Raw genomic sequence first — 14,431 nt, 5'->3', positions numbered from 1 at the left:
TCCCATCTCCCTCTGTACTGAGTTCTGCAAGGCCAAAGGAGGAAGGTGACAGCCAGGGTTACCTTCTTGCCTTGTTGTCGTAAGGAGGCAGGCAGATAGGGGCTGGTTAAAGGCAGGCTGAGGTTGGTGGGGTAGTGCCCTGTTTGCTCTGAGGAACCAGCCTCCGCTGCATTTATCCTCCAACCCAGCAGTTTGTATAATGTTACAGTAGAACAGGAAATGAAGGAGCCCTGGATGTTGTGAAGCTACTGCAGCTTTTCACACTTCTGGTATAAAGGAATGTTATGCTTCTCCCCCATATTTGGTCATATAGGTGCAAGATAAAGGTAAACCACAAACACACGTCTATGGAGATGCCTGTTCCCCTCACCGCCAGACACCATGCCACAAGTTTGATAAGTGGTTACATGTTGTCACACAACGCAAGTTCTGGCAAATGTCTACCATCCACCCTAGGGCTGCAATCATGTCTGCTCTTACATGGGAATAGTCTCATTGGACCAAGCGGGACTTACTTACAAGTAAACATGCACAGGAATGAGTGGAATGTCTGATGAGAAATCTTCCGGAACATTCCTGCACTGTTTTTAGTACTCCATATCCCTGCAGTGTTGATTTAACCACAAACCATTAGCAAGCTCTAACAGGAGGGTTTTTTAATATAAAAAATAAAGCTTTTGAAAAACCTTTTCTTTTAAATCTTATAGCAGAAATGTTTGCTGTTGGTGATATCACCATCTCTTTTCTTAACCCCCCCTCCCGTTTCTACCCACAACCGCAAAGAAGTGGATAAAACAAAAGCAGTCACTAATTTGGCTCAGCTGGTGTTCTGATGTGCGAATTCTTTAGGTGGCATTTTAAATGTGCGAGCAGCAACAATGGGGCATTTTTCTTTTCCTTTTGTCAGAACCGATACAGAGCAGATTTGAACTGGATGAAAGGCGTCGGATGGATCGCCACTGGGTCATTAAATGTGAAGCAAGCTAAGAAGGCAGGAGAACTCATTAGTGAGGTGAGATTTCATGACAGCACATAACAAAACTTGCCGCATAATGCGTGCAAAATCTCTGTATAAAATTAAAATAATTTCCACTCAAAGGGGGAAAAGAAAAAGGCATCCCACATGAAAGCCCTCAAAACCAGGAATAGGACTCGTAATTAGAGGGAAGCCAGATACCAAACACAAAACAGTAGGAGTCCATATAGCCTTTGCAAAAACAAAGTAGGTGACAAATGATATCATGAATAATAATGACAATCAAACAATGCTCAATTGCTACCCCACTAGCTTAGGTTTTTTAATGAAGTGAATCAAGAAAAAGCCATATAAGGTGTACTTATAGGCACAGAGAACCTACTTTTAACCAGGTCTCTCTCTCTCTCTCTCTCTCTCTCTCTCTCTCTCTCTCTCTTTCACACACACACACACACACACACACACACACACACACACTTCAACAAAGAGCAACAATGCAGCTTGGTGATGAATTTGAACACAATTAAACTGCATCATCCACAGTTAGAGCCTCTGAGATTCTAAAGGGTCCCATCACTGACAATTATATTAATTATGCTAAGAAGGCCTTTATGCACACTCACATTGAATACAGAGAGGTGAAGATGGTACAATAAGAAGTATATCAATGTCTCAGTCTTACATAGGTCTTGTAGGAAGTTTTTAGTGCTTAAGCCATGGTGGCGCAAAAGAAATGAAAGTGTACGTTCAAAATGCATATGCCACAGATAGGAATCAGAGCCTCTGTCATACCCACTTGAGTTCAACTCTCTGAAAATATTGTTCGTTACTGGCTTCAGTTTCCCATGAAAGCATGCCCCTTGCATCTTCCCTTCATGTAGTGCTTCTTTTACAAGGACATTACATTTTCAACACCTGAATGACAGCTCCTGGGAAATATTGCTGTTTTGCCTCCTATTGTTGAATTATTTTGCCTCCAGAAGACCCTGTTAATACAAAATGCTGTTTTGTGTTTCAGGCCATTTGAAAAAGATTTTCCAGTCGTGGGACCTTGGGTATTTTAGTAGGCGTAGATCATCTTGAAATATTTTCCTTAAATTTAAGTGAGATTTCTTTTAAGGATTAATAGGTAAAGGTTATTGTTAAATGGAAACAAATATTAATCTGAAAGTTCCTAGGAGATGAAGCTAAGGAAAAAGGAATAATAATTATGTTCACAAATTCACTCTAATCTCAAGCAACCTATGATTTTTTTTCTTTCAAATAGCATGAAAGAGCAGCACAAAATTCACAGCTTTGATCTTTTTCTGCTCAACAGAAGAAGTACCGTCAGCATCCATATGCTTTGAAGTTTACCAGTATTAAAGACACTCCTGAGATGATCCAGGCTAGAATTAGTTATAACCAGGCTGTGGATGTAAGTTATAATGTATATACATTATGATTATAAGAGTGGTATCCTCTTTGAACGACCTCATTGAAACACAGGCTTTCTTTTTCACTCCCTGTCACTGAGATCATTCCTAGGAACCAAGAAATTTGTGTTCTAATCAGATGAACCTTACAAAGGCCACTTTTAATCAGAATGGAAACCTTCCATTCTCCACAGAGCCCAGTGGAAACCCTTGTATAGAACATTTAACATAAATGAACTTTGGTACAGATGCATTTTCAACTGTATTTTGACTGATAAAATTTTATATCCGTGAATTAGAATATTTGCAATCTGTAATTGGACCAGTGCCGTATTGTTTTCTTTTGGGAGGTTCCAAATTTAAACCAAAAAATCTGAATGAATAATCTCAAACTGGGTATTGAAAAATTCATTCCAGCAGTCAAGTTCACACTCATTCAAGTCAATGAGAATGGGATCCAAGAAGTTCCCTTGCACTAATGGACAGACTTTTGATTCATCAGAGGAATTGGCTAATGAAGGGGTGGTGATATCTATGGATTGCCCCATGTGGCCTCTCATTCCACCTTCCATCCTGTTCTAGAGGGTTCACCAACTATCTGAAGGCATTTTTCAGGGGAAGCTGGGTTCTGAATGGGGAAGGGGACTCTACCAACATCTTCTCTATTCCTCTTCCAATAGTCATTTGGTGGGTACCACTGCTGGATCAAAAGCCTTTCTGTGAGTGCAAGGGCACCAAGTGGATTCCACCCTGTGAAAATGTGTGGTCTGCTTCATAGAGAATTATTCCCATGTGGTCATAGGCACGGCCATGCCTGAGGACAATTGCATGTTGGGAAATGCCTTATCTTGTAGTATTAAACACCACTACTGTGTTACTTATTAAATAATTTATTTAATATGGGCGGGGTATAAATAATAAATTATTATTATTATTATTATTATTATTGGTATGGGGCTCTTCTAAGATCAAAGTGCTCAGATAGCTTCATTTGGGAAAGCTGATCCTTCAAATAATTTTAGTAATTGTAGTAAGAATTGTTTTACACAATATAACTTTTTAGCGGTCTGTGTGAACCACTGTGGCATATGTAGCAAGCGTCCTATACGGTATTTTTCGTATTTTGCAGAGGATATATAAGGAACACGGAGAGAATGTAAAACATCATTACACCCAAACGGCAGAACTTCCTGAGATCTTTCAAGCTAAACAAAATGCTGTGAATATCAGCGAGGTGAGATTTCATTTTGTGCCATGTCTTGCAGTGACACCATTTCTTTCAATAGCATATTGTTCTTGGAGACTTCTTTACACTCATCATAGCTGGAATTGATAACAATGCATTTGGATTTCTGCATCCTGAGAGCAATCATGTTAAGACTATCTCAGCCCACATGCAATGACTGTCATTGAAGCATTATCCCATGCCCATATGCCTTAGTTTCCTCCTTTACTTTTAGGAAAGGCAGCACAGGTTTGTGTTATAGGTTCTTTGACTTGGTCTAAAAAGACTTGCTAGGAAGACGCAGAAGAACTGAGCAAATAGGGCTGAGGTGAAAACTGCTGAAAAAAGAATTTTACCAATCTTTATGTGAGTCAGAGAATAAATGGGGTGGGGTATAGTGGAAAATTTTGCTGACAGGTTCATAGGGAGAGGGATTACTTCATTTTCTTTATATGCAGCATCAGTGACCGGCCACCATTTTCTTTACGTCAGGATGCTTCTGATACAGCATCATTCTGGGCCATTGTGGGGAGGGAAATGGCAGCTGACACGAACATTTGTGCCCCCATATGAACACTGGCAATTACCATTTCTGTTAGTGTCCGGCTGCCATTCCCCCCCCCCCCCCCGATGCCTTGGAACAGTACTGCATCTGAAGTATTTTGTTTAAGAAAACATCCATATTATAGCCACTGCCTCTGGTGGTAGCAGCGAAATGAAGCACGAAAGAAAAAGCAACCGCCACTGCTGAAGGCAAGTGCTCTCTGAAAATATGGCCTCCAAGTGTTGCTGCCTGCAGATGGAGTCATGGAATCATAACTCGGTGGGTTGTATCCCTGATTTTTCCGTTTAAACTTACTGGATTAAATCCAGACCAACATAGTTGGACTTGGGTTCCCATAGAAACCAGTAGAGCTTAAGGCATTTGCCCTATTGATTTCATTGTAACCTTAGTTCAAATAACTGGGCCTGGATCCAGCACACTGTCAACAGTGAAGCGCAGCATTGGAAGAGAGCTGTGACCCAAGATGAGCCTAAAGGTATATTTGCCAAAACTAGGAAAGGGAATTAATGCAGGTTTCTTTCTCAGCATAGGTTCATGCATATGGTTGGGGAGAGAGCTTCAAACTGTTCCCATTTACTGTCTTAAAACAGATTTGCTACAAGGAATCCTGGAAGAAGATGCAAGATGGGGGTTATAAACTGAAACTGGATGCCATTCCTTTCCAGACAGCAAAGGCTTCCACTGAGATTATAAGTGATGTAAGTTGATTTAATAGCAATATTGACTGGTACAAAATGGGAGATCTTAGCTGATAAAATTCTCCAGGGGGCAATTGGCATGGACAGTGGGAAGGCAGAAAGAAAGCCTGTGTTTTATGTTTGAAGAGAAAATACAACCAGCTCTTGATGATCTCTACAAATTATGTGACTGGACTAAAAAAGCAGACATAATTCAGTGTTAAGTAAGTGTATCCTGATGTATGTTAGGTACATAATGATAAATTTGTGTTTTCCTGAGTTTAATACTTACTTGAAATATTTCTTTACCGTCCTTCATGATCAAATTCACATTAACAAATTGGCTACAATTAAACTGGGGAAAAATCCTGGGGTTTAGTGAAAATAGGACCCTAATGCACAGTGGTGTAGCAAAGCCAAATGGAACATTAACAAGGGTCTTGGACAGGCTAGAAAATAAAGCAGCATATAACCTGCATCCTTCCTTAGCTCAAGAGCTGTAAGATAAACACAGAAAAGTATTTTTGCTACTATGCTTTGAAATAATCATATCCCTTGAGTCAAAAATAATGTTAAAGGAGTCCTGAATGGAGAAGCCTTTTCTCTTATGGCCTGTTGGGATAAAAGAACTCTTGGGTTTTATTAAATAATAAATATATATCTTTAAATAAAATTATTTTATTAAATGTATAACAAACGCAACCAACAGAGTATTCTGAAAATTCAACAAAAGAGAAAAAAACAACAATTGAGCATGGTCAGGTATAAGGTATTGATGCAAAAGATATAAAGAAAAATATAACAAGACACTTGTACAAAAGAGGCAATTCAGCAGTATTCCAAGATAAGACATAAACAGCAGATCAAAAACTCATGTAATCAAAAGTAGTGCCATATGATACTGTATTTGGTTGGAATTCAAATACAGTCATACCTTGAGTTACAGACACTTCGGGTTGTGCACCGGGCTGAACCTGGAAGTATCAGAACTGGTTACTTCCGGGTTTCGGCACTTGCGCATGCACAGAAGCACCGAATCGCGACCCGCATGTGCACAGACGCGTTGCTGCGGGTTGCGAATGTGCTTCCCGCACGGATCACGTTTGCAACCCAAGCGTCCACTGTATATGAATTCATTGTGCCTGAAACCAGGTAGCACGTTGGGCTTTTTTAATGTTCCTTCTGCAGATTCTTCAGAAATGACAAACCTACATTCATTCGATGCCTGAGTGCGAATGAAGGCTGCTCCAACTAGCTTTGCTTACCAGAGATTGCTGCGCATGCAGGGCAAACATTTGCAGTAGGGAAGCCTTTCACATGTACAGCTGTATATACTAAGGTTTCTGTGGCATCTGGAACCACAGTCAAGAAAAGGTCTAGATTGCAAGGAGCCTGAGCAAGTGTGTATGATGAGTTCCCTGCTACAGATATTCCCACTAAAGGCATGGATGCCAGGGGGCAGGGCACAGGCTAGTTGGCACAGCTCCACTCCCTACATTGATTGAATTGGCAGGTGTCATTTTTAATGAGGGCCTCTCTCTTAGCGAAACAAAGTTTCTTCTGTTTAGTAGATATAAACTGAAATTTCAAACTCCCAATCCTCTTTTTTTAAAGCAGACTATGCCTATTTTAATGCAGGTTTGGATCTTTATTTAAAATACTTGCTGGCTGAGAAGACGAGAAAAAGTAATGCTGTAGTGGCCAGTATGTTTCTGTAAATCCTCATGCCCTTGCTTCATCTTTCCTCAGTACAAATACAAGGAAGCATTTGAGAAAATGAAAGGACAGATGATTGGCTCCTGTGGCTTGGAAGATATTAACATTTCTCATTCTGTGCATGCAGCTTTGCTGCAGAGTGATGTGAGTATCACAGGGCATGGAAGATGAACCTAGAATAAACATAAACAGATGGCCTTTGATAGGTACTTTGAATGATGGAACACTTCCTTTTGAGTTGGCAGTACTCTCACAACAGCAGCACAATTTGTTTATCATATTGGGCAGGACTCACCTAAGGAGTCCCATCAGTGGAAGCTGGTGCAAGAGGGCTTCCCTCCCATGGGCAGGCACTATAACCCAGACTTAACAATGGCTATGGGAGATAAGAAGCAGCCTGCAGGCTTATAAATGTCTTCCTGCTCCCCTTGCATGGTCAAACTTACCTTCTCCTCTGAACCATCCCCATTTCCTTTTCAGAGCACAATTGATGGGGTATCATAATATCTGAACTTTGGTTAACTGTGTTGGTGAGGCTTGTTAGACAACAACGAGAAACTGAGCCTTTACTGTCATTGGAACAATCCGCCAATAGGGATTCAGCAGGTGCCAACTTTAAAATGCCTGGTGAAAACTTTTCTATTCCTTCAGGCCTGTCAATGCAGGCTATTAAGAGTACACTGCCTGCCCCACCCCAATGGTCTGTTGATGCTTGTTTTTAATATATATTTAACTTTTTATGATTTTATTGTTCGGTTTTATGTTTTTATCCTGTTGAAAACCACTGTGATGTGATATATATATTGGTATATATACATTTTTTAAATAAATATAATAAATAAATAAATACACACTAGCCACACCTGACATTTCTGATTTCCTAACCATCTCACTGTCACCATCTAGAGGTCTGTATAATGTGCACAATAGGCACTGTAGAATGAGGCTGCCTGAGTTTTCTTTGCTGTTCCGTGTATGTGTTGTAAGCAAATAAATTCAATAGAATGTTAAGCAGGTTTGGGTTTAAGCCATGGCGTTGAAATAACAGTATTTCTTCCTTCTTTTCCCCCCCTTCCCTAGGTAAATTACAGGAAAGCTTTTGGCCTTCAGAAGTGCCAGTTCCGCCTGCCCTTAGACATGGTGAATCTGGTACATGCCAGAAAAGCCCAGTCTTTGGTCAGTGATCAGGAATACAGACAGTGGCTTCATGATTATACTTCTCTGTCTGAAGATGTTAGGCTGAGGTGCGCCAAGAATGCTTATAAATTACAGAGTGAGGTAAATGAAGTTATTCTTGAAGCCTTTAACATTGGGGGGGGGGGGGGACTGCGACACTGTGGTTTTATGCTTTGTCTGTCTCTCAGTATCAGTGACCAGAAATGGTTTTTATTGCACAGTTTCACTTTAATGGTCTTTCCATCTGAAATTAGGAGGTAAAAACCGCGATAATCTACAATTTTCTTATAGACTACTTGTATTGAGCTTCTCTTCCTCTCTTTCCCTCCCCCCATCTCTCTGTAATAGATATGTGTATGTACAAAGTAAACACATGAACACAGAATCTGAAAATATAATTCCAATATGCTCGAATGATACAGACGTCTTGAGTAGCAGATGTTACTTCTAACGAATGCATTTAGATGGCTATATTGCCTCTCCTATTCCACGTTGTAAATTACTTTTGATTGGTTTCCCATAGAATTTATACAGGTCTGACTTGAACTTTATGAGAGGAGTTGGCTGTATTACACCAGGGGCCTTAGAGATTGAAGCAAAGAAGAAAGCTTCTGAACTCATCAGTGAGGTAACAAAAGAGGGTTTTGATTTTTTCACTACAAACAAGAGTTTGCCAGATGTCTGTGTAAAACTGGGCTGGCAAAGTAACTCCCTGGATTAAGGGTGGGCTCCCTTCCTCACCCTCCCTCTTTATTTGATCACTCAATTCATGTCCTGGGTGAACTCAATGGAGTTCAAGGTTTTTCAGACCTTGCTAACTACTTTCACAAACTTTCTATTCTGTAATCAGGACCCAAGTGGTTGGTACATTAGGGTGAACCTTTATAGAAGGAAATGTTCCTTTCCAGATGAAAGAGAGGCTGTGTTCTGTTATTAGACACAGAATCACATTTCTCAAAACCCAGGTGGCTCCATATAAGTGGCTTGGAGAGAGAATTTCTCCTTCTCCCCATCTCTGTTCTTTTTCTTTTTCTTTATTAACTCTCATCACATCTAGTTTGGCCCTGAGTTTGTCTCCAATGATCACATATGTCTCTTTTGTTTCTGGGACTTCTTTCTTTTGCAGAGCACACACACACACACACAAGTTCAAGCTTCGCACGAACCTCGTTGAAGAGCAAAATTCCCATTGGTTTTAGCTGAGCTATATTATACTTCTGGTCAGGAATTTCCTTACGTTTCCCTCTTTGCTGTTACCTGCCATCATTTTCTGCCTGGGCTCACAAGTCATATCTCTGTGACATAGTCCTAACTTCACTGAAACCAAGTTCCTCATTGCATTCTCAAAAAAACTGATAATTGTAATAAAAGCCAGAATTTCTTCTTTTCAGAATAAAAGTGCCCAGATTTTAAAATCTAAAACAAAACACAAAAAGTACTGCTGAGCAGGCCACTTGGCCTGAAGGCGCACCCAGCAAAATGCCCTTCATAAGCCCATTGCACCCTGCCAGCCATGGGCTTACCAGACACAGTTAGTTAGTACACAGTGGGAAATAGTGTATTTCTATTTCTGTATTGCCATTCTCTATTCCGTTGGTGGACTATGAACCAACATTCCTGGTGACTCAGGCTGAAATGTAACTTACAACCTAAAACATTCTTCTCACATTGAAACTCTACCCTGGCCCAGGTAGCTTGCACGTGAGCAGTTCATATTTATTTTTATTTAATTAATTACTCATTCAATTTTTTAAATAAAAAAAATCACCCTACATCCTAACAGATTCCAGAGCAATGCACAATACAATATAGTTAAAGTAGCCCCTACCATTTTAGCACATTTTTTTAATATCTCAGAAGCTAAAAATGCCTCCTGCTTTCCATATATATCTGCCATAACCACCTTTCAGAGACAGGTCGCGAGCACACCTCAGCAGTGGTACTGCCAACTGGTCCTTGCATTTATGGGGTCTTCCGAACTTAATAAATAGACATGGATCCAGCAGTGAGTTAGGAGCATGGGATTAAATTGGCACAGAGGTCACCGAACCAATCTTTTTTTGCTGACCCCATTGTAAAGTCTAAATCACCAGGAGCATTAAAAATACAATGTCCTCGTCTCAAAATGTAATGTAGCTTCTGCATTCCTCTTCCTTTGTGTGTGAATTCAGAGTAAATACCGTCAGCAGCCGAATTCCTTCAAGTACACATCGGTGACAGACTCTCCTGGCCTCCTTCATGCAAAATTCAGCAATATGATTGCTAATGAGGTAGGCTCTGCTAACGTGGATCAGAAAATATGCTGTTTAAAATGCAATGAGCTGAGGAGGGAGTAGGGAAGCAGGCTCTGAGAAATATAATACATCAAAAGGAGAGAAGAAGGCATCATCGATTTATCCTTTAGCATAGTTAGATCATTTTTTATTATTCCTGGACAAACATTTAGTATCATTTTGTCAATCAGATTTGCTCCTTTAAAACAAAACAACGGCAAAAATAAAATAAAACTAAAAATCAGAGCAGCCATTTGATATGATGCAACTGCTTTCTTTTTGTACTTGAAAGCAGCCATAATGCAAAGAAATGCAAAGAAGGAGCACACAAGGAGGACAGTCTTCGTGATGGTTAATGTGTGAGGTGCTGAATAATTCGTTCAGGAACCCACTTAATGCACCTGAGGCCAAGAATCTTGGCCTTGCAAATTCATTATGCCATTAAAAAAAGAGGGGGGTGGAATCACATTTGGGAGCTGACATGCTCCAAACTGTGAACTTCCTTTTTAAAGAAAATGTTCATGGCATTTTTCACAGCAACATTGAATGTTCCTAGAGATGTCATCAAATAAGGCTCTTAAGAGTTAACGGGATGTTACCCGTTAACATCCTCTGTCATCAGAGCTTTATTTTTATTGCCAGTTTGAAGCTGGCTCAGACCAGTGTTTGACATAAGTCAGCCTTGCTTTGGTAGGTTTGTAGCCCTTAGCAACTCATTTTGTGGCATCAGTTAGACTAGTTAATTAAAGCGTTTTGATGGACTACAATAGTGCCCTAGATTACTTCCAATGCAAGTACTTCTATCAGCAGCAGAAGTCATATTGGATTGTGTGCGGGAACTGCTGGTAAGCTGTCCACTCTGCATGAGAGAAAAGCAAGGGTGCCTCTTTTATCACAGCGCCGACCTTAGCTGGGCTGTACAGTGGTACCTCGGGTTACATACGCTTCAGGTTACAGACACTTCAGGTTACAGACTCTGCTAACCCAGAAATAGTACCTCGGGTTAAGAACTTTGCTTCAGGATGTGAACAGAAATTGCGCGGTAGCAGCAGGAGGCCCCATTAGCTAAAGTGGTGCTTCAGGTTAAGAACAGTTTCAGGTTAAGAACGGACCTCCGGAACGAATTAAGTACTTAACCCGAGGTACCACTGTATAGCTTTTTAGATATTTGCCATGCACTATTGAACCCTGTGCTTCTTAAAAACACTTATTCTTTTTTTACCTTTTTAAACCTATGGTTTTACCTGTGAATGTTTATAGGGATGGGTGAATGCAATCATTTATCCTGGCGTAGACAACTTAGTTCCCTCCAGCTGCTCTTGGACTCTCATCAGTTGTCCAGTTAGCCAGGCTGATGGGAGTTGGGCTCCAAAAACATCCAGCTGACTAATATGCACCCTCTGTGGCTAGACTTTTTTTTAGGCAAAACAATTTCATGGTGAAATATTCAACTCTGCAAGACTGCAGTTCTGTACATAGACATCTGAGAGTAAGTCCCATTGAACTTAATGGGACTTGCTTCTGAGTAGACGTGCACAGAGCTGCACTCTTGGACAATTTCTCAGAAAAAGAAAGAATTCCAGTATGCTAGTATAAATATAGCCATTCATTTTCATTTAAATCTATCCCAGCGCCTCTACAAGGCAGCAGGAGAGGACACTTTGCATCACTGCACAGTGACGTTGGGCCTGCCTGAATTTGAAAGGGCGAGAACAAATGCTATCAATCTCAGTGAGGTAAGTGCTTGGATCGATGCTATCCTATCCCTCTTTTGCCCTGAAATCATTCGGCATCCCTCCTATTGTAGGCGTGGTAAGTGTACAACCACAAAGACTGTATTTTGCAGCCTTGAAGAACTGTTCAAGTTGATTAATTGTTTATTAAGACTTTTCAAAGCGGTAAGATATTACCTTGCCATCTGGCTGAAACATATGAATTGCATTTTATATTTGCTGCTGAATTTGTGCTTTTCAGTATTGGATGAATCTGGGAGGGTGTTGTTGCTTTCAGGTGTGGTTTTTTAACATTCTCATTGCACTATCATATGGGCACCATAATTAATTTGTGTTGGTGGTGCTGCTGAGTTCTGCAAATGATTTTTGCTTTGTCGGGTAAACAAATGGTGACTTTTAGAGTGTTGGGACTGTGACCTGGGAGACTAGGGTTCAAATCCCCACTCAGCCATGAAGCTCACCTTGGGCTAGTCACCATCTCTTACACGGGGTTGTTGTGAGGATGAAATAGGGAGGTGGAGAACCTTGGGAGGTGGAGAACACAACCTTGAGATTCTTGGAACATAAAGGTGGTATATAAACGTAATAAATCAATAAATATCTTCTGGTGTAATGCGTGGCTAGAAATTAAAGACTGCATTGATGATAGTTTTTGTAATGATCTGAATTATGATATTGTAATGATATCATAATTATGATATGGTATCAGTTATTCTTTGAACCAGGTATAGGGTGGTATATAAATTCAATAAATAATAATAATAATGGTAAAGGGACCCCTGACCATTAGCTCCAGTCATGACCGACTCTGGGGTTGCAGCGCTCATCTTGCTTTATTGGCCGAGGGAGCTGGCGTACAGCTTCCGGGTCACGTGGCCAGCATGACTAAGCTGCTTCTGGCAAACCAGAGCAGCTCACAGAAATGCCATTTACCTTCCCGCCAGAGCGGTACCTATTTATCTACTTGCACTTTGACATGCTTTTGAACTGCTAGGTTGGCAGGAGCAGGGACTGAGCAACGGGAGCTCACCCCGTCAAGGGGATTCGAACCGCCGACCTTCTGATCGGCAAGTCCTAGGCTCTGTGGTTTAACCCACAGCACCACCCACTTCCCCAAAATAATAATGAGTGCAGCAGTTTCAGAGTATATAAATAAACTTGACATGAGAGGATAGAGTCCGCACTAGCCAAAGGACAAGTAATGAGAAAAGAAGGCAGGCTTTGTTTACTTACCTAATAGCTTCCGGATAATAGAGAGGGTTAGTAGTACACCTCCAGTATCTTCAGGATCCAGTACAGGTCCATGTTGTCATATTGGCTATATGGTTGCTAAGAATTCTGTTTGTGATGCCCAATCCAAACCCCAGCTGTGGAGGCAGAATCCCCATGCCAGCACAGAATGCAGCTCAATAATTCAGGACAATAAGATTCCCTCCTGGCTCCTTCCCCTGATTCAGGTCCCACCTTTAAGGTTGTGAGGAACTGGCATGATGTGCAGGGGTCCTTGCATTAAGAAACTGGCCATGGCTTCCTCACTTGCCCGGTGTCAAGCCTTCGCTTGAGTCGTCATTGCTTACAGAGCTGTTGGCACTTATTGTTCTGCACACATGCTGCAAGGACAATACCATGCCCAAACGGTTGTCATTTTTTAATTGCATTGTTATGACTGTATTTGCTTTGATTGGGGCTTCCTACAGTAGAGTAAAAAAGAAAAGAAAAACAAAATCTAGACGTGCTTGCTAACTCTATACAACAACCAAGAGAAGGTTTCTTCTGTCAATTTACTTGCACTTTAAAATTTAAAGTTGCCATTTCCACTTTAGGCAAAATACAGGGAGTCTTGGCATAATCTCCGCGCTCAAGGCTACAAGCTGACAATGGAAGCAATCCCTTTCCAGACTGCCAAGGCCTCAAGAGAAATTGCCAGTGATGTGAGTTGAATTATGCAGCCTTCCATCTTGCCCGATTTTTGTTAACTTCATGTAATACATCGTCTAAAGCAGATTATACCGAATTAAAGCAGCACCATAATCATGTGAGACAAGGATGTGAGACAGAATATATTAGTTATGAATGAGATTCTTTGTGTGAATTAAAAAAAAAATAAAGAGTCACTGTTAATCAGAAGCCAAGGCATGCTGAAGATCTTGCGATGGGAATTGGAGAAGGAAAAAGTATCTCTGGATACTCAGTTCCAATTTATCCAAAGTATCCAAAATACTACCTGTCTATGCAAATATTTAATCCATTCCTTTGTTTCCTTGAATAGTCCACCAAAGCAATTAGGGGCAACGAAAGAAAAATAAAATTAAGCATGCATGAAAGGGCTCAGAGTATTGGTGTATCCATTCAGATGTCTTTCTGCATTCATTTTATACCAATGAATTTAGAGATACTAAGCGGCCAAAGGTAATTCTCAACTTTTCTGAAAAATCTCTTAGAAAATCAAGCATTTAGGCTACACCAAACAGTGGTACATCTAGATGATTTTAGACTCTGGACTTAAGGGTCTTGTGTGGGTGTTGGGGTTTTTAGAGGACCATGTGTATTACCTCTGTTGTGATGCGCACAATTTCTCTTCTCCCCCTCCACACATTGAAGCCCATGCCTCACAACTCCTGATACAATACAGTAAAATACCAAACAAAACATAAAGATACATTCTGAGCATTTTT

The 14,431-nt window shown here is 40.6% G+C and overlaps 1 protein-coding gene across 2 annotated transcripts in view; it reads left to right on the top strand.

Moving 5' to 3' along the window:
- NRAP (nebulin related anchoring protein) overlaps nucleotides 1-14,431 on the top strand; it is a 58,374-nt gene that overhangs the window by 32,992 nt on the left and 10,951 nt on the right. For both annotated transcript variants that reach the window (XR_014548823.1, XM_083616524.1), the window contains exons 25-34: nucleotides 908-1,012; nucleotides 2,295-2,393; nucleotides 3,521-3,625; nucleotides 4,772-4,879; nucleotides 6,608-6,718; nucleotides 7,655-7,852; nucleotides 8,274-8,378; nucleotides 9,922-10,020; nucleotides 11,655-11,759; nucleotides 13,580-13,687. Coding sequence is in view for 1 of the 2 variants with exons in the window: in XM_083616524.1 (XP_083472650.1) it covers nucleotides 908-1,012; nucleotides 2,295-2,393; nucleotides 3,521-3,625; nucleotides 4,772-4,879; nucleotides 6,608-6,718; nucleotides 7,655-7,852; nucleotides 8,274-8,378; nucleotides 9,922-10,020; nucleotides 11,655-11,759; nucleotides 13,580-13,687 (1,143 nt within the window). In the remaining variant the exon portion in view is untranslated. The remainder of the gene's footprint in view (nucleotides 1-907; nucleotides 1,013-2,294; nucleotides 2,394-3,520; nucleotides 3,626-4,771; nucleotides 4,880-6,607; nucleotides 6,719-7,654; nucleotides 7,853-8,273; nucleotides 8,379-9,921; nucleotides 10,021-11,654; nucleotides 11,760-13,579; nucleotides 13,688-14,431) is intronic.

Source organism: Podarcis filfolensis (genome assembly GCF_964270895.1).
Source record: "Podarcis filfolensis genome assembly, chromosome: 5".
NCBI classification, from domain to species: domain Eukaryota; kingdom Metazoa; phylum Chordata; class Lepidosauria; order Squamata; family Lacertidae; genus Podarcis; species Podarcis filfolensis.
The sequence above is the reverse complement of the archived record's forward strand: the minus strand, read 5'-3'. Positions and strand labels throughout refer to the sequence as shown.